The 26,257-nt window shown below is 45.1% G+C and overlaps 1 protein-coding gene across 2 annotated transcripts in view; it reads right to left on the bottom strand.

Annotated features, from left to right (window-relative positions):
• Nucleotides 1-798: 798 nt before the first annotated feature.
• The window catches only part of CHCHD6 (coiled-coil-helix-coiled-coil-helix domain containing 6), a 121,829-nt gene continuing 96,370 nt past the window's right edge, over nt 799-26,257 (bottom strand). For both annotated transcript variants that reach the window (XM_009321037.1, XM_009321038.1), the window contains one exon: nt 799-1,350. In XM_009321037.1, the coding sequence (XP_009319312.1) occupies nt 1,327-1,350 (24 nt within the window). In that variant the 3' untranslated portion in view covers nt 799-1,326. The remainder of the gene's footprint in view (nt 1,351-26,257) is intronic.

Below are 26,257 nucleotides of genomic sequence, written 5' to 3'. Positions count from 1 at the left end.
ATATCGCTCCTGAGGAGGAAGAGGGTTGTGGCAACAGCTCTCCACAAGAAGGAAAGGCATTTTGTTGCTTTAATGAAGATGTAAAGCACTAAGTTGCTGCCTAAAGGAAAAAGAGACGAAGCAGAATATTACACAGAAAACAATTCTCAGCCCCCCTCATCCATGTTCATAAACACTACATTAAACTCTGACATGACCTCCAAAAATCCATGTTCACATTCTTCAGAAACTGTCAGATACAGTCAGAGAGGACAAGAGCAGCAAACATTGCCAGAGGAGGAGCTTTAGCCAGAGAGGGGGAATCAAGTTACCAAGCTAGACCTGCTCCCCTGGTTTGCCGACAGGTCCTTTGCAAATCTGCCGCACCTACCTCTGCGAGGATGAAATGCCAGACGCACACAGCTCCCACTGTCCCTCGGCTCCTCAAGGAGAGGGCTCAAAACAGAGCATAAGGCTGAAAGGGACGGTGGTTTATGGCAGACAAAGCAGGAACTGCACACAAGAGCTGATGCAAAGAAAGATAACTTGGGCTCTGCATTCAGCAGGCAAAGGTTTTTTCAGTATGATTCACCAACACCAGTTCCCTTCAGCCAGGGCTTTGCACTCTTCCAAAGTACTTTCAAATAAGCCAAAGTCCTTCAGCCCAGGACCAAAACGAACAAGTTTTGTGATTTATAAACTGTGACTTGAAATATTTCTATTCCTCACACTTGTTTGGAGTTTTTGTTGGCATGGGTAGTAGGCAGAAAACAGTAATTTACAAACTCACGGGACTGAAAGTATCTCACAGCACACAGTGACCATTAAACACTTTATTGTTTAGGAGGGAACCTTGGAAGGGAAGAAACACCCTTGCTGGTGTAACCGATTGCAGCATGCTAGGAACAGTTAATCCTAACAAGCTAGTCAGGGTTACTTCCAAATACTTTGGACCCCTTTCTCCAGAGCAAATGGACAAAGATAAGAACTCTAGAAACTCAGATGTGGATTGGTGAAACCAAAGCTACCACAGGGTGAACAAGGCTTGTGTGGGGCAAGCCTCCAAGCTACAAGCTGTGCTGGAAGCACCTGGGGTCAATATGATTCTTTACATTGTAATACAATAAAAAAGGAAATGATAGCGTTCTCCTCTCCCAGGACCCTCCTCCTAACCCCAGGAACATCCACCGAGACTGATACATGCAGGCAATTGGAAGAGGAATCATGTTGTTGTCTTGGACCGCGAAGGGCAGAAGGCACCGGTTTTGGTCAGTGTCTATCCAGAAGGATGCTGGGGCTTCAAAGGGCATCTGTGGTCCCTGTCCTCTGCTCTTTGGTGGCTGATGTTTATCCAGAATTAACTAACAGCTCCTGGAGGAAAAAGGAGACAAAGAAAAAGGCAGCAAGTTAGTTATGCAGCTGTTGACATGGGACTGTTTCCTTCAGAAATGAAGGAGTAATGTTGGCAGGGTGAAAATCCCACAGAAAAGTCATCAGGTTTCACCTGCTGTAAAACACAAGACACTCAGGGGGACAGAGGGCTGTAGAAGCAAACCAGCAGGTCATGATATCAAAGGCGAGACTGATTCTGTGAACAAGAATATATGGTCAGTTGCAAATGATTAGGGTTTATAAATCCTATGGCCTACAGCAGGAGAGAAAGGCCATGGTCTCGGGTAAGCCTCAGAGCAGCTGGGTTGCAGGAGTAAGTGTGGCTCCACACTAAGTCCCAGCCTTAGCAGGACACGGGAGCACTTTGATTAGCTGCCATCAAACATGCACACACGACTCACTCATCCTGGAACAGGATCAACATAAGTGAGCACTAGAGAGGGGAGAGGAAGAAAGAGAGGGACTCAGAGACTGCCCTAACTCCTGACATGTTTGACAGCCTTTATCCTATTAAGACCCAAACCCTCCTAAAATTCAAAGCAAAATCATGCCTGCTTTGTCCCCTCAGCAACCTCCTGTTTTCCTAAGTGATACAGCCTCAGATCCTGCAGGTATCTACGTATGAGATGTGGACTTTCAAGGGGTAGAAAAAACAGGAGGCTTTTGACCTTTTTTGGATGGAGATTGCAGAGCCTGCTATGGTCTCTTCCTATTTTTATCTTATCACTCCTATAAAGTCAAAGAAATCAAACCACAATGCCATCAGCAGTGGATGAGAACACACTTGGCACCAGCTATAACACCTCTCCCTCTGAGGATTTGGGGTATCAGTGTTGGACCCTACTTCAAAACCCAGTTAATCAGCTCTCACGCATCAGCAATGGCATCTTTATATCAATGAACTGCTGGTGTAGCTACACAAACAGTAGAATTGTACAGGGGGAGCCCATCAACACGCTACTTTTTTCTCATCCTCTGGATAGGTGCAGTTCCATTTTGCAGAGTAGACAGTTGTCCTGGTTTCGGCAGGGATGGAGTTAATTTCCTTCTTAGTAGCTGGTACAGTGCTGGGTTTTGGATTTAGGACCAGAACAAAGTTGATAACACACTGATGTTTTAGTTGTTGCTAAGTGGTGCTTACGCTAGTCAAGGACTTTTCAGTTTCCCATGCTCTACCGACTGGGAGGGCTGGAGGTGCACAAGAAGCTGGGAGGGGGCACAGCCGGGACCGCTGACCCAAACTGACCAAAGGGATATCCCACACCATATGATGTCATGCTCAGCATATAAAGCTGGGGGAAGAAGAGGGAAGGGGGGGACGTTCAGAGTGATGGCGTTCGTCTTCCCAAGTCACCATTAAGCGTGATGGAGCCCTGCTTTCCTGGAGATGGCTGAACACCTGCCTGCCCATGGGAAGCAGTGGATGAATTCCTTGTTTTGCTTCGCTTGCGTGCACGGCTTTTCCTTTACCTATTAAACTGTCTTTATCTCAACCCATGAGTTTTCTCACTTTTACCCTTCCGATTCTCTCCCCCATCCCACTGGGGGGGAGTGAGCAAGCGCCTGGGTGGTGCTTAGTTGCTGGCTGAGGTTAAACCACAACAACAGTACTTACCCATGTTTAGATGACCTCACTAAAGCCAACTACAGAAAGACAACTGAATAGTTAGCTGCATGTGGTCTCACCACCCATTCTTACTAGGGCTGGATTTGAGCTCAGTTCTACTCTCTAGACACTAGCCTTTCTTACGAGAGAAGCTGTGCTTCCTTGAATGTGAATCTGAAAGGAGAACATCACAAAATAATGACGCTAGCACACTTGGCAATATCTGTCAGAAGGCAAGGATGTCATTTGGGCTACTTCTGCATAGCAGGCTGATATTCGCTGCCTAACACCTGGAAGGTCAATATATTCAGTCTACATTGACCATGCATCTCCAAAGACAGTCCCATCTCTAACAACAATGAACTCAAAAAGCTTCAAAGGACTCAAGAATAAAGAGAAAACTGTTTGCCAAATTATTTAGACAAAGCTTATCCAGAAATCTGACAAATGAACCATCAATATTACTCGACTGACTCTAATTTCCCAGGTAATTTTTCTCATCATTAGTGACTTAGAAGTTTTGCACAGAGCAATACATTTTTAAAACTCCAATAGCGCTCACACAAATTTTAATGAGCGAAACAGCAACAACTCGCAATCAATTTTGCAATAAAGTAATTTGCTGTATTCACACTATAACACTTCAGTGAAATGTCAAGGAATGCTACATTTTGTGAAAAAGCCACTGATGTGGCCACTCTGTGGTTAACCCTTATGGAAGAGAGTAAAACCTTTTTCTTTAAAGTAATTTTAAAGAATATCATAGTTACACAATTTCATGCTCAAAATCATAACTACACATTTTTACTAATTTCAGGAGAAAATGCAAACAGCCTGCACTTAACCTCAATCAATTCTTTCCAGCCTAACCTAGCCACATACTGCGGATGCATCGAGCTGGAGGCTCACAAACATTCCTTCTGCAAAAACATCAGGTTCCATCTCACTCTGGATGACTAAACTTTCTCAAAATCTTTTTCACAGTGAGCACTGGACCCAGAACTGATGGGCTGCCAGGCAAGCCAGACACCAATTTCCTGCTGCACAGCTCTCACCAAGGGAAGCTTCTGTGAACAAAGGACGCAGGTAACGATACCATCGATCAGCCCACACTGCTCCCAATAGTGGCCTGATACAATTACATCTAAGACCAGCCTGTGCTGGATGGAACAATTAATGTCCCCTCCCTCAACAGGGGCATGGAGCGCTCATGAAGTTTATAGGCTTGGCATTTTTTGGGAACTGAAGCGCTCCCAGTACACAACAGCCTGCACAGAGGGATGACTTTCCCAGCTGTTTCAGACTTTCCTGCTCAGATGCCAATCCAGATCTCGCAGCATTTGCCATGCTAGCGTAGACCACTAGCACCCTGAACCCTCTAATGTTGCTAAGGTTCAATTTACAAAGAAAGTGAAACCAGAGTACAATCTCTGGCTGGCTATGAACCCATGCTCCTCTGGATCTTCTGCAGAACATGCCGTGTGGTGCAGGCACGATTAACAGCTAACAACACTGGAGGCCAGAGGTCTCCTCTGCCAGCTACTGCAGAGCATCACACAGCCACTGCATGCTGCACAGTGGAAGCTCTGTAGGCCTCGTGGTCTGTTAGCCTATCATATAAGTCTATACTTGTTAGAATATGCATAGAATTGTTTTCACTGTTCCTAGGCAATCAGTTTATAAACCTGTGGCTAACTACTTAAAAGCACAGTTGCATCAATTTCATGCCTCACATGCTGTGTAATAGCATGGAAGGACACCGTATCTCTAAGACTAAACCCACTCTTTGCTAAGCTAACCATTTACACCAGCATTTTAATTCCACCTAGCATTGCAACCATGCCGATACAGATTTAGCACCCCTTCATTTCCTTCCAACCTGGAGTCCTCCCTCCAAGATGCTACCAGGTTGTTACAACACTTACCTTGAGCAGAAGGAGCCAGGAAAGGAAAGGAGAAGCCTTACCTCTCCTACATGCCCTTATCATTGCATATGCACCAGACAAGTTGCGTGTGCAACAAGTCCAGGCAGCTTGCAATCACATGCTGTTCCCACACGACAGGATACTCCCAATTAACCGGGTTGAGGCTCAGCCTGAAGAAGTTCAGTGCCTCATCACAAAATAATTGCCCCACAGTTGGCATTAGCTGGTCTCTGCTGCAGTCTTAGCAGAATAACAACTCGGGAAGCAAGCAGCCTTGGAGTGCACCACACACTCACTCTAATGAGAAGGGACGGTGCCCTTCTTGCACACGGAGGGTAGATTATTTTTCATGCCAATCCAACATCAGGTAGACACCAGGTTCCAGTTCTCAGTGAGCTCCAGCCCAGTGCCTCTACATATGAATAGTGTGTCCATACAAAGGGGCCCATACAAAGGCAATTCCTCATAGCCGTAGCTGCAGCACGAACAGGAATGGCAATCTGTTCAGTCCTGACAGCAAATCCAGCTGGAGGGCACGCAGCACTCTCCTCCACGCCTCTCCTGGCAAGCAGGACCCTGAGTCACTAACCCGTGCTCTTCCACCACCATGAGACCCCGCTCGGGAACTAACAGCAGTCAAAATTGGCCAGCTGCTCAGCTCACACAGCCCACCACTTTGCAGCACCTGTGGGGAAGCCAGTAGCTTTCCAGTTCTGGTTCCAGTTGAGTGAGGAGACAGGGTCGAGCTCTGCAACCAGGTCTGCTCCACACATCTCACCCCTGCTGAGAAGGGAGTCCAGTCAAAGCCCAACACGGTCCTTCTCCCATTAGAAAGAGCTGAGGCCTTGGTACCCGCATCAGGGCAAGCAAGTCTCAGCAACATTTTCTAATGCACCACTCTCTTGTCTTCCTCCTGTTCCTTCTTTGTCAGTCTGCATCCCAGCACAGGAGCCTGGGGCTGCCTGGCGAGTCCGCAGCATCCTCTCCGCCTCCCGCAGTCGCTGGCTAGTTCTGCGCCTCAGCTCTCAGCCTCGCTGGAGGCTCACAGCCAGTGGAGGAATCTCCCTCCTTGAAAGCCCAGACCCTGAAGAACTTCCTCCCTCAGTGTTTGCCAGAGACACTGTTTGCCAAGCCTCAGCTGTGCTAAGACATACTTATTTAACCAGCCTTTAGTCTTACGGGGTAAACCCTGCAAGTTTCCTCCAGCGAGTGCCTTACCTTTGTTCTAATATTCCCTTAAGCAGTCGCACCACGGCGCTTGCACGTATGGGCATTGTGTAGCTATGAAGAAATCAGAAAGCAGATCCTCATGATAAATGACTCGGTGCATTTGGAGTGTCAGTGACAAAGTAGAAATTAATCTCCATAGTTCCAGGTTCCCTGCCGTGTGCAAGCAGCTCTCTCAAAACCAGAATACCTGTTGGCACACAGCAGATTTCAGTAATGTGACCGCACAACTTTTTCATCTCAGTTAGTCTGGAAAGAGGCACTAACGAAATATAAAAATCCTGACCTGTCCCAAGATGGGTGTTCAAGGCCTTTCCACTGGATAAGGCATTTGTTGCGGGACTATTAGCACCCCAAAGTGCTGCAAGGGACATTTGAGTCACTTTGGTTTGATGTATGCTGTAGGTATTTTTTGGTTATGTGCAATTTGTTCTGTTACATTCAGGGTATTGGCTATTTTGTGGAGCAGCTGTGCTGACTAATGGATCACAGCACTTCTGTGCCATACAGTTATTGCACAGAAAAGCCTCTCTGTCTCTCTCATCCTTCAGGAGTCCAACAGTCGCTGTCCTTGGGTTTGGAATAAGAAGGCACAGGAGTATGCCTGGCAGCAACAAAAAACATTAATTCAAAAAGCTATGAAGAGAGTTTTGTTTTCCCTCTTCTCTGTACTGGTGTTAATAGCTTTGCAAAGCAGAGAAGTTCACCCAATGACTTCTTGGCTACTTCCCCAGATGGTGTCTTCAAAGCTGGCTTGACAGCAGAAAAGACGCCTTTCAAAAGACTCACCAGACGCATTGTCAGAACACCCCAGAAAGTGCTTTCACGTGGAAGTCCCCTGGTCTACATACCCCACCGACAGAGCGTAAGGAACAGTTTTTCTGGTTTCCTCCCCCCACTCTTCTTTGACTCACAAGAGCGGACACACTGTTTGCTTTGCTCTGCCTTGACACCTCCCATTGCTCTGCATCACCCGAATATGAAGTTATTTACTAGCACAAGGAATCTCTAGCTGTTCTGAGACTCACCTGTTTGTCCATGCATTATAACATTGATTTCTTCCAGACAATTGTTCTGATCATTGTTCTAACTCGCAGAGAGCTCCTGTCATTAGCCTTGCTTAACAGGAAATGTTTTGCCACTGACTGAGCAGCTCTGCAGTTACTAGACTGCATGAAAAATCATCCCAGCTGGGGGGCTGCATCTCCCCGCTGAGCTGGTAGCCCCAGACATCACAGTAGGGAACACGCTCAGTGCTTTTGATTTTGGACATGTGGTAGAAAATACCGGGGCTAGGAGGAACAAACACCGCTCTACAAAGGGCCACTGCTGAAAGGATGGCTGTTAATTAATCGGCATACAAACTGAGGGCGGTTTTTGTTCAATCAATGTTAATTGCATTTAATCTTGTTCTCACCACTAAGAAAAGCCACCAGGCCAGGCTGATGTTTCTAATGCCTGACATGCAGATTCCACCCACGTTTGGGAGGCAAGGCGGGAGGAGAAAAGTAATGGAAAGAAAGGAAATAACCCTTCCTCACCCCTTCTGCATCACTGCACAATTTCATTGGGTCTGTTCCATTATTTAAACAATTTTTGTTTTCCAATAACATTACAGAGGAGCTCAAAGGATGAAAATCAGACACGGAGCATTTTACTACTAGTTATTCTTGCTCTCCTGGGTACTAGCTTAGAGCTTTGCTAACCTGCACGGCCCTGCCTATTCTGCTTCTGTAAAGGACTGAAATACAGAAAATCGCTTATGTGAAGTGGTGTCTGCTTTTTAGTCCTGGGCTGGTCCCGACAGACCTGCCGGTGCCCCTCAATATGACCTACAACTGCTGCCTGCCACCTTCCATCAGCTCTGCCAAAGTCTTTCTCCTCACCTTGCTACTGACCACAACTCCACCACATGCCAAAGGATGATGAAGTCTGTCTTCCTCTAACATCTTATAACATGAAGTAGTATTTGCTATTAAACAACCTCTGACCAAATTTGCCTTGTAAGTGAGTGCATGTTTGAAGCCTGAACTCACCAGGTAAACCACTAGTGCATCTGCCAGTGATTTGGCTTTCATCTGGGGACTGTGCCACTATCTGCCCAGCCACCTGCTTGGGAAACGGGAACGATCCTCTTGCCTCTGCAGGAATCAAGCCTGGGGGCGGAGGGGCAGCTTTTGCAGCACAGGAAGCCCAAGGTGGTGGATTTCATGACTACCGGCTTATTGCTTCTGCAAGTGCCCTGCGTTTTTCCAAATCAGTATCAAGAACAATAATAATAAAGACTGGGCTCTGTCTGCGCCTTTCCCCTGTGGCAGCACACAACGCTTGCCCGAAGCTGATGCTGCAGTTTATCACAGATTTTCTTTATCCCTCAGCAAGTGTTAGTCCCATTGCCTCTCATCACATAAAGTGGATGTATCACAAGTGCCGTGAAGGACTGGCTGAGTTTTAAGTGGTCTGAAATGGCTCCACTAGACTTGGTCAAGATTGCTTTAAAATCATTTCCCATTAGGACTGTGACCCTCTCTCTTTACAGCCAGCATAATGACTCTACCTCAGGGAAAGACAATTACATCCCACTATCTATACACATCAGAAAGTATACACTACAAACGCTACCACGCCTTTCTGGAACGAGTGAGAGAAGGCAATGCAGGAGGAAAAGGAGATAACGCTGGATGCCCCTCCATCCCGCAACTGGAGTCACCCTGAGCGTTTCGCAAGCTCGTGGATTAGCCCCTGGGAGGGATAAAGGGACCCAGAAGGCACAGAGTGTTTCTAAAGCAGAACAACGACAACTCGTACAAATCCAGCTCTGGTTTTGTGAGGATTAAAATGAACTTCATCCAACTGCGAATATCTGTTTCCAGAGCCAAAAGGAATGGAAAACCACTTACTGATGCAACAGTATTTCATTATTTCAAACCCAAAGCCCAGTGCTTCCAAAGATTAAGGACAGGCAACAGTAACATTATTGCTGGTGGACGTCGGCTGCAGGGGTTTAACTGCTAAACTGCCAAGCCATGCTCTGAGCACAATGTAATGAAACAGTATACACAAATAAAGGCAACTTCTCCATACTCTCATTCCTGTTCTTGCTACCAGCCCCCAGGATAATCAGTAGGAAAATAAAAGGAAAAAAATAATCCCAGAATCCCAGAGACTTTGGATTAAGTTATATAAATGACCTGTTACCTCCTAACACAATAAAGAAAGAAATGCAATAAATACCTGCAAAGCCATTCCAGTATTTTGGATTAGATGGATTACATGATGCAAGATGTGACAAAACAAGATGCCAGGAAAGTGCAGGAATTTGAATCCGGCTGGCAAATGATCCCTGCAGACTATTGAAGAAAATTAATAGAGAAAGAGGTAGAGAAAGGATACGGTAAGAATACTGACTTATGAACACTGTTGTTAGGATGTGTAAATTCAGGATGTCAGACTTCCACTTAAATCTGCTTCAGTCCTGGAACAAAAATAGCAAATCCTACTGTTAAAAAGCACTGGAAGTAGAAAAGTCAGATATGCCAAGCCTCATTTCAGGATAGGTTTCCCCTGCGCATCCCTCAGGATTGAAGTTTGCAACTTTAATTATTCCTGGAACATTGTGTATATAGGGATTCAATACAGGGATTACTAGCAGGATCCTTGTTATAAGCGCCACTTCTCAAACAAATTACACTTCACTGGATGTCAGTAACATACACAAGAAAAGGCAGCAGGACAGCAAGATACAGATCTGGTGCAAGGAAATTTCACAAGGTCACCCAGAAAAATAAAGACACTTAGAATATAAACTCCTACAATATTTGTAATTCCACAATGCATTGAAGCTTGGCATGACCCAGCCACAATACACCTTCAATACACCAGTGACTCCACACAAGTCTGAGACCAAGCCTAGCTGAGACATACTTTCTTGTGAAGAAATGCCATCAGGGTGGGGGTGGAGGAAAAGAGAGATAGGAGATAGAAAAAGCAACCCCAGTTGTCCTCTGAACTCCTAGGGACCACCCCATCCCACCCCTTGCCTCTGACTGTTCCCAGCCAAACATAGATGGATGGGAGAAACCAGGGAGAGAGGACGTCATTTTGTTTGGAGGCAGATATAGCAGCTCCTTGGCTGCACGGCTTCTTCACAAGCTGATCCCAACTTTACATACTGCATTTTGCCTTTCCAGATCTCATCCTGGAACAGATTATTAACCTGCACTGGTTCTAACGAGTATGTCTTTAACTCTGGGAATTTTCATGAAGGTGGAAGCACAGGAAAGTCCAGTCCTTGGGTAGAGTGCAAAGAGCTGCTGAAAATACGTCGCAACCCCTCAGCTACGGCACTGTGCCTTTGAGATGGGACCTCAATAGTGGTTGTTAAATTCTCATCCTGGGGATTTCACCTGCCATTTGTGAGTGTTACTAAACCCTGCAGTTTTCCCACGCGCTACAGGAAGGTAAGCCCTGCCTGGAGGACGTGAGCAGGAGGCCTAGGCTCTGTTGTCAGACTCCTCCCAACTTCACCCAGCAGCTGTAGATAAATCCCCATCTCAGTTTCTCTTTCTGTATGTAAGAGTAATGCTACTTACCAACCACACAGAGGTACGATAATTATTCACCAGGAGAAGATGCTAAAGAAATGCAGAAAAATCACACAGTTCTCAAGGGATCCATCCCTCTGTACAATTTGCACTTAGGCTTCAGAGGAAATCTAGTGTTTTATCTTGTCCCTTTCTGCCTTGCTTTAGCAGGCTCCTGCACTGGATAAAGAGATTTCCTCTCCAGGTCAGGGTAGCATGTCCACATTTAAGGTATGGCTCACTCCTTGTCTAGTCCAGCTTCATATACCAAGCTCAGAGGCAGGCAGAGATGACTTCTCCAGATATCCTTTTTCTATGCCTATTCTATTTCTGCTCAGTGATACAGTGAAATTCCACACAGAAGTATTATGAGCTTGACTGGCTTTATTTGTTTAACAGTTCACATTTTCATTAAGCTGTTGCTATTCGGCAGCCAGTAATTTTGTTTGTGTGCTAGCCGTATTCATCTCACCCGTATGGGTGTAGATGTCGCTCTCCTTTTCTTCTGGCAGAAAAGGCAAAAATCAGCAATGGTAGAGCCAAGAGAGGACTGGGAATTCTCGTGTCTGTTTGCAGACAGGTGTGGGGTATAACTTCTACCTGGTTTTGTGAAACATCTCTGAAAGACTAGGGTCACAGTAAAGAGCCTACAGGTAAACAAAAAAAAAAAAAAATTGTATTGGGAGATTACCTCCACGGCACTGGTACAAAACCAAAAATTGAAACATCTTTGAGCAGAATCAGCCCCTTTGACTGAGCACTGCAACTCTTCTGCAGCAGAACCTTATTGCTGACTGAGCGTTTATGGTATTTGAGTATCAGATTTTAAAGAATTAATTACATGTCTAACTCTTGCCAATCTTTAAGTATCTTGAAATATCTGGTCCCAGGAGCTGCAAGATCTGATTAGATCACAAGGAAGAGAAGCCTGGTTGGTTGGCCCGCACCAAGCCCCAATTAGACAATCCTCTACCAAGTTCAGGCAACCAGACAGAGAAATAACAGGCATTTTGAAATGTTAATGACCTGAACTGAGACAGTCAAATGACTCAACCACACCTCTTAGATAGAGGTTTTAGAAGTCACCCAAGAAACCCTAAACATTTCATTCTGCCACTCCCCTTTCACAACATCAAGGAGCCTAGGGGCAGGGAAGCCCCGCTGCTGCACGAGCACCGGGTCGGGAATCCGCAGTCCGGGCAGGAGAGCACTGGGTGTTCCCGCCTTCACGACACGCAAACTGGAACGGAGAGGCTGCGGACTGATTGGGAGGCCATGGAGATGTTCAGTCATGCGATTACATGCGGATGCCCAACCACAGGCACACCCAGGCAGCAACCTGCGTGAAGCCGCATGCTCAGCCCTGAACGCAGAAGCCATCGTAGTCAGTATCTCAGCAAGACAGATTTGTTCTGAGCAACTGCCCACCGGCGCCCAACATAACCAATGCAATTAAGAGAACAGCAGGTAAGATGCCCTACAACCTGAAGTATGGATCTGAGCAAACAAAAGGAGAATGGTGAACACCAGGAGATGCATATTTATTTCCCAATCAATGTCTCCTCCTGCGTAAATTCCAAATCCTTCTTTCAAGATTAAAAACCTTTACCAAGTGAAAAAAAAGCTCAGCATTTCTCTAGCTCCTTCCCACCCCTTTCCCTCTTCAGAGGGCACACTGGTAGAATACCAGATGCTGGAATAAGCCGCAAAAGCCTCCTAAATAATTATCTTCCATCTCCTCCACTGCAAATGTATAGTCCTGCATCTGTGTCAGGACAGAGACCTGCTTCCATCTGTCTAAAACACATTCTTTACAAAGAGGACCTAAAGGTGGTATGTTTAATGGGAACATTTGAAAACGAATTAAGAGACTGGAAAAGAAAGCGACAGTTTATAAGTGTGCTGTTCCCTTGTCTTGTGGATGCTGCTCAAGTGGAGGGGGAGCTTTCTTTTTTCTAAATATGACAAATGATGCTGGTCCCATCTTGCAATTTCCCTCAGTGTGCAGTGTGTCTGTTCATGATAGATACCAGTGCAGCTGCTTAGGTGTCCGTTTATCTGCTAGAAAAGTATTGTCTATTTGGAACCAACTCATCCTAAAACAGTAGCCCCAGAGGGGGAGAGAGAAAAGGGAGGGGGAAAGAGAGACGAGGGAGCTGTCGACTAGGAATACGTCCATGCTTCTGCTGCAAAGGTTCTGGCAAAAAACAAGCATCATATTTAGTTTTAGCTACATCCTCTCTTCCCCCCTCCTAGACCATTCTTTTCTAGTGTCACTCAACACCTCTTACACCCTCTTCCCACAAAGACCTTACCACTAACATACATTTAATTTCACATTTGCAACCTGTGGAAACAAAGCGAGCCCACAGCCTTCTTCCACAGGTCTGTGCCAGCGCAGAGGAGCTCTCAGGTCCCAGCCTGAACAGTTTGCAGTTTAAGACAGGTAACATTTAAAACAAAAACAAAACACATAAAGGAAGGAAAAAGAGAGAGAGAGAGAAAAGGGGAGAAAGAAAGAGAAGGACAAAAAAAATGCAATCAAAGGGTATTTATATTTTGTGTTTAAAGAGACTTTAAGCAGGAACTTGCCAATTTTCTGTAACCAGGATTAGAACAGAACAAACTCAAACACTTTGTCCTTCTGCAGAGCCCTCTGAGCTGAATTTCACTCTCTGCAAAATGGCCAATATAGAAAGAAGCTCATAAATCCCTGTGACGTAAGTAACTTCAAATTACTCTTGGGGAAACAGAGGCAGGGACAGATTCATTAATCCAAGTAAATGAATCTGTGAAGCAGTCTGGATTTCTGAATCCCCATAATGTCCCACACAAGGAACAGCACCCAGGGCTCAGCAATTTCCGTGCCACACTGGCACAAGCAAAGCAAGACACTGGAATGGATGAGAATGTTTTTAGAAAGGAAAAGTACAGTCATTAAAACACACCTGCCCTAGCCAGGTAGCATGCATTCTTATTAAAACACGTTTTATTGTTTTAAAATACCTCCCAACATTTCACTCATTCCATCATTAATACCATAGACCAAGGTCACATCTGTAAGAGGCTGCCTCAGAAACCTGCTGAGTAGCAGAGAGCTGCAAAACCTGTCTGAACAGGTGGGTACGTATTCCAGCGGCTCAGCACTGCCAGGGTTAGCCTGCTGGTAATACCCAAGCTAGCAAGGTTAGGGATGGCTTTGATATGTCATTATTCTGCAGCCCAGGCATATCCAGAGAGGATGTTGCTACTGACTGATACTCTGCCTCCGGTCTACCGAATACAACTGCCATGTGCGTGCAGAGGAAAGCTGGGTCTTTTAAAGCTGTTTAGATAGCTGTATGTACACAAAGAGCTTTATAAGACATTTATGTTAAAGAATTGTTAGAACCAGCACAGAATTACAGACCTGACTTTTAAGATAAGGAACTGTCTCTTTAATTTTTTTTGTGGGGTTTCTTTGTTTGTTTTGAAAATAATGAAATCCCACATCTGAGATGGTATCAGTTAGCTGAGCTTCAATTGCATAAGGTAGTTGTCATTACTGTGACTTAAAGCTGAGACTTCCATTCAGAAAGCTCAACATTTATTCCCTCCCAAAATCTAAGTTCACAGAAAAACTGGCTGCTCCTGCAGGTGGAAGGCTAATCCTACCATCTCTTATCCATGATCGGTCAACAGCTACATTCTCACACATGAATGGTCCTGAGCGGATCTGCTGACGGCTACCAAAGCATCACCCCTGGATGATGCTGACCAAAGGCCTCCAAGCACAAGGCTCTGAATTACGCAAACCGAGCCCGGCCCCACTGACGCCAGCCAGCCTTAGCTTTCCAACCAGCCTGGAAAGGAAACACAGGCATGCAAGCACACATACACATCCCCAGGCCACCCAGCACCGGGGGGACAGGCCAGTCACTAGGTTTGCAGAGAGCTTTTCCATTTGTCCCACTCTACTTACTGCAGCGTTCAAACAGACAACCCGCTCCCCTTTCACATGCTCTGCGGTGGCCATTTCTCCAGAGCTGTCCATCATTTCCTTATCAAGCAGTAAAAACGTAGGATCACTAGAGACGCAGCTCAGCCTTGCTGAGATTTCACTCTCTCAGCGGGTTGTAAATGCCCCTATAATGTTGGCTTTTTTAATCTTGTGTTATTATTACCCGCGGCTGCCATTCAGTCTGCAGAGAATAAAGCGCCAAGGCTTTCAGGACCCACACAATGGCTCTGTGCATTTGCCAGCGGTTGGACAAACAATACCTCTGTGTTTCAGCTTTATTGGAAACCTTTCTGTTGTGGGAGTCTGACCGCATGTGTCCCTCCACTCAGGCAACGCAGAGGTGTGAGCGTGGGCCTACGAATTCATCGGTGATTTCAGGAGCACGTGCCTCCGCGGCTGCCTACAGAACCAACATGAAAGCCTGCAGGCAGGTGCCTGCAAGCCCAGTGTGCTCCTGCGAGCCTATGGAAGGACAGAGGTACAGGCCTGCTGAGCCAGCTGGCCTTCTCTGTAGATCAACCAGAGGGTACGAAGCTGAACAGGGCCCCTCCATGAATAATTACGTTCATCTCTGCGTAAACGGTGTTGCCAGCTCATATGGAAGTCTGATGATACATGACATAGCTATGAAAATGTCAAAGCTCCACTTCCCAGAATCATGTTCTTACATGAAATCTTGGCTTCTGCTTAAAACTAAAGAGCCCGAAATCCTCCTGTTTGCAAGGAAGGCTTGAAAAGTGGAACAACCAAAAAAGTACAAATTAGAATGCAAACAAGATTTTAAAAATGCAGGGCTCTTCTAATTTGGGGAGACTGATTGTTTTGGTCGGCTCGTTATTGCTTGCAGGGGACACTGCAGATGCGTGAACTCTTACAGAGCTGCAAATATTCTCTCACTCAAGCACGAGCCGTGCTGCACACCCTTCACATATTCAAAATGCAAGAAAGAAGTCAGAAACTCCCCCAAAACCACAAGGTTGACTTGTAAAACTGTTTAGAAATGCACTGGGGTTATTTCACTTGCCTTCTGGTTTTAAGCACCTGTGTCACGTTCTCATACCACTGCTGTCTAGGCAGGAGGGCTAGATTATTTTATTTATTCCTTCCTTTTTCTTTTTTTTTATAAAAAAAACAGAACTAAGATTCTCATGTACTTGTAAAACTTCAGGAACAACTCCACAAAACTAGGGCAATAGAAAACATGCCAAATACTTCAAGGCTTGGCAACAGTGACTGCCTGCTTGTCTCTCCGTGGCAGGAGGAATGTCTGTCTGTCTCAGCCAATGTTTCCGAGTAAGAATGTCTCATCCCGATAGCCTGTGTACATATAAAACACCTATGCTGTCAGCTCTCCAGGAAGAGACCTTGACATTTTGCAGAAAACCACATCCCCATCTCCCCTGAATATCAGCAGAAGGCAGAAAAACCTGGTAGATCTGAAAATGTAAGAATCAGGTGCTGCCTTCAGCAAGAATTAAAGTTAAAATGGAAGAGGCAGTGGTGAAATGAGCACAGGACAAATCACTGGACTTGGAGTGCCAAGGAACTGACTTCCAGGTTTCCCAGACCCGTGACCGCAGCTGGCCTGTCCCACTCCCTCTCATGAGCCAAGAGAAGAGACATTTTGAAGGGGAGGAAATTGAGGCTTCGCTATCTTAAAAAGAATAAATAAAAAGTGAATGGTTTCAGCACATACTGTATTATCGTTGTGATATTATGTGCCTCATGCACCTGGAGAGATAAACTGCAACCCGCTCTCTGAGCTCTAACTTTATGGTAACCAGGCTGGCATGAGAAGATGAGCTCTGCTCTCTGCGGACAGAGTAACTGGATTGCAATGTTCTCTTCCCGAAAAGAGTAATGAGGTGCCCAGAGAGCCTGCAGAGGTGTCAGAGAAACAGATGCTGTTAGACCCTTTGCAGGCCGAAGAAAGATATAAGAATAACACAATACCAGCATAACAGGACCTTATCAACAGCCTTGCAAGTGCTAAGAAGTGGAATCTGAGCGAAGGCGGTGACGCCTGTCTGTATCACAGCCCCGCTATTACTGCCTTCTGACTTCCCACACAATCCAAGTGTCCAAATGGCTCTGAAGCAAGAAACAGCAAGACAGGCAGGTGAACCTGAACTCCGATCAGCTGTCTGAAGAGACGGTATGAATATCTTACGTTTCAGTAACACTTTCCATCCACAACATTTCCAAGACATCCATTCAACCTCAACACTCCAAACTACAGAAGTAATATCTGCCCAGGTAGAGATGGGCAAACACAAGTTAAATGACTGTTCAAGGTCATCCAAGGACTATGAGAGAGACACATGTACGTCTAGCCAGTAGCTAGTAGTCTGCGTGAAAGGCACACAGACACACACACACACGCACGCACAGGGGATTGAAACTGCTTAGCCAGGTGTGGAGCCTGCTGTGATCAACGCAGCTTCACTGAGCAGTGCCTCTTCTCGCTGCTGTTTCACTGGTGCTAAAACATAAAAAAGCAAACCTTTATAACAAAATTCATTCAAACAGATGTAAATAGCAATGGGGGATTTTGCATCTGGGCTAAGTTACTACAATCCACACATCCTATTTGTCTGCTAGTTATTAAATTACCCACAAGCCATCAACAATTCAAGTCTCTCTCTGAGAGGCAGAGATTAACTAGGAATTGCTATGCAGAAATGCTGCTCATCTCTCTCTCTAGCGAGATCAGCCTCATGATGAGTTGCAGACATTTGGGAACAAAGGTGAGCTTTCCTGCAAGAAATGAGAGGCACAGAAAGATGGGAAAATGCTACTACGGGGAGGAGAGGATTTGCAAGGCAAGAATGTATCAGGAATGGTTTCACACACACGCTGCAAGCCGCGGGCTCTGATCAAACGCACTCATGTATCTGGAGCACAGGAAGCCGCACTTCTGTCCAAGCACTAATGCAAATGAGATTTTCAGTGAAAGACATTGAAGCCAGTATGTAAATATTAATTTAACGATCTAGTTGACAAAGCCTCAGCTGATCTATAAATAGCTGGTTTATTAGCAGGTGATGCTGAAGGCAGCTATCCTGGCTCCTCTTCCCACAATCCCCTGTGCCATCTTGTTTTTATTGACCCCGGAGACATGACGGCTCTTAACTGTATGCAGCTTGCTTCTCCACCGCTACCTGCAGAGTAGCTACAAACACTTGACAATACAATACATATTTATCAAGGCCCTTACGTGACAAGGATCCTGTGGCACTACGGACACAATGGCTCACAGTCCTCAATTAAAGAGCGCAAATGGTTTAGAAAAATAGAAAAATCATGCAGCCTTGCTTTTAAGCAGGAGGCGGCTGAGGAGCTGGTCACTCAGGTACCATCAGGCATTTAGGGAATGATTGACGCAGATCCAGAGCCAGGCACTGTCCATTCACATTTACACTGCAAATTAAGCATCAAGGATAGCAACACCTTTACTAACTCTAGGCCACCTAAGAAGCATTTTGCCATCTCAAAACAAGATGTCAAAATCTCTCTTTCTGCAGTTTTATTTCATCTGGAATTATTATTTTATAATGTGTAATAAATCTTACAATTCTTTACCATCTCTTTGGGCCACACATGCAGGAATCTCTTCTTTCACACAGGCACGAGACAGCTATTTAACAACGGACAGCAACACCACACCAGAGTTTAGGGCCATTGGTCAAGAATATTGCATCCTGGTAAAACTGCTGTGCCATTTGGATCAACACAACAGATTTGCCCTGACTGCAGTATGGCCAGCATCCATGGAAACCATGTGAATTATGATGGTTTAGGCTATTCACGTGGATTTGTATATATTCTCCAAAAGCCTTTTAAAGCCTCAGTCTTCCCCTTGCTGCAAAGAACAGTGACAACATACTTGACGGGTTGGGCTTGTAAATAAGCAGATTGAATTAGAGGAACAGAATGGACTTTGTTATCCCTCCCTCCCACTTGCTTCAAGTTTCTAAAGAAACCTTCTGAACACAAGAAGTTACTATGTTTCTCCCAGCCATATGATAAGCAGAAAGAAAAAATTAAAAACCATACAATCAACACTTATTTTCCATAAGGTCCATCATACCCTTATAGCTTGTACAGTGGCAGCCTCTAGAGTTTACCCTGACAAGGAACCTGCTGTGCCGGGCACTGCATCAACCCCGGCAAGGGCAGAGCCTGCACTCATGACGGGGACGTCTACACTGCAGTCAGAGCATGCACAGAGGCGTACCGGAGCTCTGCTGGCAAAGAGTCCAGGGACGTAGCTGCACACAGCCTACCCTGCTGCTGCACCCTCACTTCTCAGCGCTGCCCAATCGATCAGGTGATAAGCACTTCCAGAATACTGACTTGTGCTGCCACGGCACAGCAGACATGCTCTAAAAGATGACAGTGATCTGCACCAATGGCAGTACAGTTCCCTATGCAATAGGCTTTGGACACAGGACTGTTCCTTCATTTGTCTGAACAACAAATATTTACAAATTTTGTTTTTAAAAGTTTTAAATACAAGGGTTAAACTGATATTTGTATGATTGCAACCCTGTGATGGTCATACAGGCTGGCTTTTATGACCACCAGCGACTGTGGAAAGGAAACTTTTGCAATAAAGTTCCCTTACTAACCTATCTTTTCTGAGTGGACATACTTCTGTTTTCCATTATTTATGGAAATAAGACAGAGGAGTTTGACTTAGCAGAATAGAAACTTAAAGCTACGCTCAGAAACCCTGCAGAATTTAGCAAGAGAAGTGCTACACATTGCCAAATTGATCATAAATAGAGAGAGTTGTTGTTCTCATTAATCAACTAGAAAAAAAAAACCTAGTACAGTAATAGATTTGCAATCATCTTTACTATATTATTTACTCTAATAAAACTAAAAGAACCTAATAGCAATAGATGTAAGCAGCACCAAGGAAAAACTGAAACATTTTACATAATTCAGTAAATGCAGGATGCTGCAACAAGGCTGCAGAATAGCCTTCCCAGGAGAAATCCACACAGTTGCTGTCTCCTCTGTCTTTGATGTAAAGCTACATATAAACCTGCAGTGCCAAAGGACCCAAAAGAAGCTTGTTCTCTTCCTCAGACCTCTACATGTGCCATTTTCTGTAGCTCTTGCAAAGATGCTGCTTCCTTTGTCCGCTGTCTCCTGTTCATACCAGTGTATCTATTGCCCAGATCCTTGATTTCACAGCCCAGCCAGTTGTAATCCAGGAGTGCTTACAAGCCAGGACCCGAAGAAAAGTTTAACTAAGTTTGGTTCTCTCTGAAGTAAATTTCAAGCAACTAGAGCACAGATGAAATCCAGCTTATCCAGAGTAATTCATTCTTCACACTTGTTTAAACATAGTCACTCACCGAGGACAGACTGGCAGCCTTCTCTGTGGGTTGTAGACTCCACCGCGCTGCTAGGAACTGTGCTGAGACAAGTCCACATCACACGTCAGTGGAGATGGACTGCACCCTTCAGCTCTGGGATGGAAAGATCAAACTGCTAGATAGGTTCTCTTCCTTGCCGGGTACACTGATTTTTATCAACGGGAAAAGCCAATTAAACTTGATAAAGACACATTCTCTGCTGATTTTTCCTTACTGCCCACTGCTCAGTGCTAGTATAATGGATAATGTTCTGCCTGTAGGTGTATTTTCTAAGATCTGTCAGTTCTGACAGCATTTTGGCACCTGGATAACTCAAGATTTATACCGAGGGTCCAGGAATGCACCATTTTTCAGTAGCTGATGGGTACATTCTTCAGCAGGGCTTTCCTAATTAAAGGGCTAGAAAGAGATGAGATCAGATTGATAGGTTTTGCAGTCAGATGTTTTATGCTTAGTTTGATGAATTATAAATCACCTTTTGCAACTTTTGGAACACATGAGAAGAGCATGCAAGAGAAACTACAGTAATATGTCCAAAATATCACAATATAATTACTTATTTTCAAATTCCACCTCTGTCCCTATGGCAAGACCGTTAGACATACTCAAGAAAAGCAACGCTCATTGAAAAGAAAAAAAAAAATTATATATATATCAAAAAGAAATCTGATGCTATGAAATGAGACACTGCTGCTCTAGAGGTACTCCCACATGGAAGTGTTTTGCCCCAGATGGGACACAAAAGGTGCAGCCCTCCTCCTTCGAGCATCACCCTAGGCTGGGAACACCGCACTGGTATTAAGTGCCTCACACAGCTCAATTAGCAACCTCCCCTGACAGACCAGCGGGAAGTTTTGCCTTGGCCTCAGCTGTCACAGCCTTGTCTCAGGGCTAGAGAAACCACTATCATATTTAATGCTTTGACTTTAATACCTGTAAAACTGCGTGAAGACAATGTATTCTGTGCTGGCTTCGTTGTCTCTGTCAGAGCCCCTTTCCTCTATATAGTGAAATATAACTCCAGAGAGGCCAGTGGCAAGATCTTTCAGAATAACCACAGCTTGTTCTGGTCTTAATGGGATCTGTAAGTACTGAGCTCCTCTTGGGGGGGTGAGGGGAGAACAACAACAACAAAAAACCCCAAAAATAGGATGCAAGAGCCCAGTATCACAAAGTGAAATTTCACGAGTTCCTTGCCGCCAGAGTGTTGTTCAGACCGATGTAACCTTAAAGCCATAGAGAAGAAAGTCACAGAATAACCATCTGGAATGGGGAAAAATATTTGTTGGTAATTTAAAACATGAAACCAAAGAAATACAATGCAGAGCAACCAGGATGTGAAAAGCATTTCCAGGCAGTGAGAGGTTAAAACAATTATTTGAACAGCTGGGAAAATTAAAATGGTAAAATAATAGCTATGCTTCAAAATTCTACAGATGCAAAGAGACTCTTCAATGAATAACTGATAAAGGGGAAAAAACATTTTAAAAGAGAAACTGTTTCACGCATGAAGGTCATACAAGTAACAGCTCCTCTTAAGAACCTGGATTTTCAGACTTGGCAAGAGATGAAGTGGTGAGGTTAACACAGCAGCCTTTTACCTCTAGGAACCCAGGGTCAAATCCTGAATACTCTAAGTTACACATGAAAGCGACTTTGAGCATATCCTTTCTATTGCTTTCTTGGAAACTGTTCCCCACCACAGCAAAAGCAAGGTCACGTAGGATCATACCAAATTGTTGTAGCAGGTTGTTTGCTTTCCCAAGGAATTCTCCCAGCACTGGCAGAGCCTGAATGGCTGCAGCAACTGGTGCAACCTTAGAGCGGGCAGTTCAGGCGATTTCACTAACCTGTTATCCAGAGCTCCCCCATACACACAGCCTGCTCTGGCAAAGAATGTGGTGGTATGTAATTTTTCAGAAAAAATTGACAGTCTGTAATGAGTAGCTTGACTATTCAGGAAGGGTCTAAGAGGAAGAATAATGCCAGTCAGGACTGCAGTGTATGAGCCATGGTGTACACAATGCTGCTCATCCGGACAGGGTACACAGACAGACATATCCAGGGGACTCAAAGCTCCAGCAGACCATCTTCCGGGCAGGAAGGAGCTGAAAGAACACAGCTGGGGAAGGTCTATCTGCCACCTGGCTCCAGCTATCCTTCCCATAGGCAATGAATCCTCTCTCTCTACTAACTATTTTAAAACAAGAAACCAAAAATTTCAGAAAGTAGAGAAAAAATTGACAACTGAACATGTAGCACTGCAGAGAAGAAATCAGCTGCATGGTGCCAGCTCTTGTTTCCGTTCCTCACCCACTTCAAATGCACAACCTCTTCCACATAAATACTGAGCAAACTGTTACAAGGACAGCAACTGAACACACCTCATCGGAGTCCAAAAACACAGATCCTTTGGCAAAAAAAGGCAGACTCAGAACAGAAGACCAAATCCATCCACCCCAGCAGTCAATTCTTCTATCATTCACACATATCATTTCACCAGTCTCCAACTGGAAAGTCTTAACAACTACTTTTTTCTTTAAGTCAAAGAAAGAAGTTAGACAGCATAAACATTGAGATCCTCCTAGAAGAGGACTTTTTCTTCCATCAAAAGAATTTATTATTCCAGCATCATTATAGCATTTCTGAAAAACTAAGATGTAGCCTCTTCAACCTGTATGTTTCTTCTCTCTCCAGAGAAGAGCCTACTTCAACCTACTCTGAAAACGGTCATTGTACTTCTCCAGTTGACAATCATCTCGCATTGAGTCCTGATGCTGTCAGGTATCTCCTCTGATGGGTTAGGCTGCTCACTAGTCAATGATAGGAAACATGAAAACGATGAGCCTGCAGCCTCCCCCACACTTCTTGCTGCAATGACCTTGGACACCCCCAGCTACACAGACCAGGCTTGACCACTTTAAGGATCAGAAACATCCAACATGTTGCAGAAAGGAGCAGTTCTTACCCTGTGTCTATGCCAAACCAAAGTAGCCAGCGACACAGAAAGTAACACGGCTGACAGAAGGTTTCCAATAGAGGCCTTGACCTTCCCATGGTCCTGAGGGACCCTGTGACACATTTTTACAAGAGTCGGGACCCTGGTATTCTGCCAAACTACATACATTTGGTCTAAACTAAAATTATTACTGCAGCTTTAATGCAATATGCTCTCCTTCACTTCCGATCCTAATCTGCTGGCAAGAGCTGTTGGACCGGTAAGCACCTGCCTTTTTTTTGCCCTTTAGGTGACTACATCACTGTGCTGCCTGAACAGATGCCAGCAGCTAGAGTTGCACAGCAAAACCATTTAGGAGATTCACCAGCTGGGTACATAACCTGCCTTAACAGAGCGGCTAGTCATACTGGGAAACCTGCAAATCCATCTCTGGTACCTTGTCATGGCACTGGTTGTGGTAAGAACGTGGAACTGGAATATCCCAGCTTGTCCCCTCACTGTACCAGTGTGATGATCAGTCATCAGTCTTTTAGTTGCCCAAGGCAAACAGCATCCTGCAACATTGATGTATAGTTAGGTAATGTACTTGGGGATCTTTCAGGGTTAAAAAAAAAGTGCATAAATCTGACAGGATGAGAAAGAAGCTGAAGCAGAAAAAGAAGGTGTGAGGCTTACACAAGCACCCACACCTTTCTACCCTCCTTCCATGGAGTCTCTGAATCTTACCCGTGTTTCCTGGAGTCAAACTCCCCTGTGCCAAGCAGCTCTCAAGTTCAGTGAGAAGCACAGGGGGATGCAGAGGTTTACTCTACGCCCTCATGAGCTTCCAGTACTCAGAACCCAAAGATTTCTTTGCTCCTCTAATCAGCCATGTTCAGATGCATATTTAAAAAAGACAGACACTGAACTCTGTCTTGCCCCCTGAGGGAACTGCAGCCTCCTCTTTCCAAACCGCCAGTTCACTGCTGCAGGGAATAGGCAGCCTGGTGTCAGCTCCAATACAGATTTTAATTTTAAGATGAAAAGAACACAAACAAAAGGGACAGAGGAGAGGAGAGGAGAGGAGAGGAGAGGAGAGGAGAGGAGAGGAGAGGAGAGGAGAGGAGAGGAGAGGAGAGGAGAGGAGAGGAGAGGAGAGGAGAGGAGAGGAGAGGAGAGGAGAGGAGAGGAGAGGAGAGGAGAGGAGAGGAGAGGAGAGGAGAGGAGAGGAGAGGAGAGGAGAGGAGAGGAGAGGAGAGGAGAGGAGAGGAGAGGAGAGGAGAGGAGAGGAGAGGAGAGGAGAGGAGAGGAGAGGAGAGGAGAGGAGAGGAGAGGAGAGGAGAGGAGAGGAGAGGAGAGGAGAGGAGGGAGAGGGTGCAGAGACACAGGAAGGAAGCAGGTGAGAAAATGAAGACAGAGGGGAAAGGAAAAATCTGAGCCCAGACTCTAGAAAGAGGTAAATAAAGAGACAGAAGGAGGAGGTAGCAAAAATATGCAACAGCATGTCCAGCTTGCTTGTACATACTACAAGAAAAATCCTATAGGTGGCCAGAACTGCTCATGCTAGGTGGTGAGGAAGATATCACTCACTTACAGTGATATCACCCAGCCACACACGGTTTAGAATACACGTGAAATACCCACAGCTTTAGTTTCAATCACAGAACAGTCCTAGAACAACTTACCGTTGCATATAGCTCAAACATTTGCTATGCACTGTCCTGAACTAATGGAGACCCACCCCAGTGCTAGCATGGCATTCCTAACAAACTTGAATTTGGCACACCACAAAACAAAATAAACCAAACCAAGAATACCATGGAGAAAATAACTTGGCAGTGCTATACAGCACTTGATTCTGGTGCCAGTGGGTCAAAATGGGGATTCCTCAATGTTGCATGTTTCTAGATCCTGCCCAATAGGGTTGGCAAATTTCTGCTGGTTTTAAGCTTAAGAGAAGGATTCCAAGTAGTTAACCTCAAGGAAACAGTTTTGAAAGCCTTAAGACATTGTTGGTCTATGGTGGGGGGTGGGGAGAGACAGAGAAATAATCAAGTGCATACCTAGAAGTAAATTTGCAAATAAGAAATGCCAAGTCACAAGTCAGGAGGACAGGTTCTCACAGCTCTACAACACACAATTCCAGAAGCTTGTCAAAACTTAAGTGGCACTTGAGAAGTCTGTGCCAAGATCAAGAAACACTTCTAACTGTTGATTCTGATGCAATTATCAGGAAGAACGCAATCTTGCTTGAGGTGAAACACGCAGTATGGTGTGAACTTACCATCCTGTTGTCAGGATGGACCAGGTGGTCAAGTACAAATCAAAACTGATGAAGCCAAGGAAAGTACCAGAGAGAGAGCAAAGCAAGAACAAAGATGGAGCAAGAACCAAAGATCATGAGGAAGAGCAGGCACAGTTACAGCCTAGAAGCTTGTGGAGCAGTTCAGAGCCACTGAAGAAATTCCCTTACATACCTGGCTGGTGGGTCCAAACATCAGTCAGATCCAAATCTGCTGGGGATATTAACTGCAAACAGCTACAGATTAACACACAATCCTGATAATCTTTTATCAACATGACAGTGTACTAGACTGCTGTGCTTTGGAAGACTCTTCTCAAGGGAAGATGCCTACTTCAACCTTCAAGCACCACAACACTCCTACCGCTTTATGTTGTCCCTTAAGAAAAGCTTTTCATAGCAGCAATGAAAGCTTTTTGCACTGAACAGCTGGAACCAAAGTCAAAGCACAACCTGGCAATTTTCTTGGCTGAACAGAGATACCATTGAATCCGAGAGTCACAGGCAAAAAGCCCATATTGACAAAGGTTTGAGACAGTGGTTCAAGATATTAAGAGAGTCAGAACTGTAATTTGCAGGATTTATGAGAAGAATATTTTGAACCTTATCCTTCTGCTACAGCTGGCATCCGGGGATTATCTCCCTTACTTCTCTCCTTTAAATATTTTTTTCCGTAACACCTATCAAAGCCACCATCTTCCCAGCAGGAGCAGCCAGGACTTGCTGTCAGGTCTCCCCAGATGCTCAGATTAGCTAGCTCTCTTCCCCATGTGGGAACTCTCAGATCCCACAGCTTAGTGAAGCAAGGATTTGGATCTGAGATTCAAGTTTCCATGAGGGGATTTCTGTTATTATAGCAGGTCTGGTTCCAGATACAGCCATTGTGAACTATGTGACAGGATATGAATCCTCTTC

Source organism: Pygoscelis adeliae, unplaced genomic scaffold (assembly GCF_000699105.1).
Source record: "Pygoscelis adeliae isolate BGI_AS28 unplaced genomic scaffold, ASM69910v1 Scaffold453, whole genome shotgun sequence".
Lineage (NCBI taxonomy): Eukaryota > Metazoa > Chordata > Aves > Sphenisciformes > Spheniscidae > Pygoscelis > Pygoscelis adeliae.
Note: the sequence above shows the minus strand (reverse complement) of the source record. Positions and strands in the feature narration are given on the sequence as shown.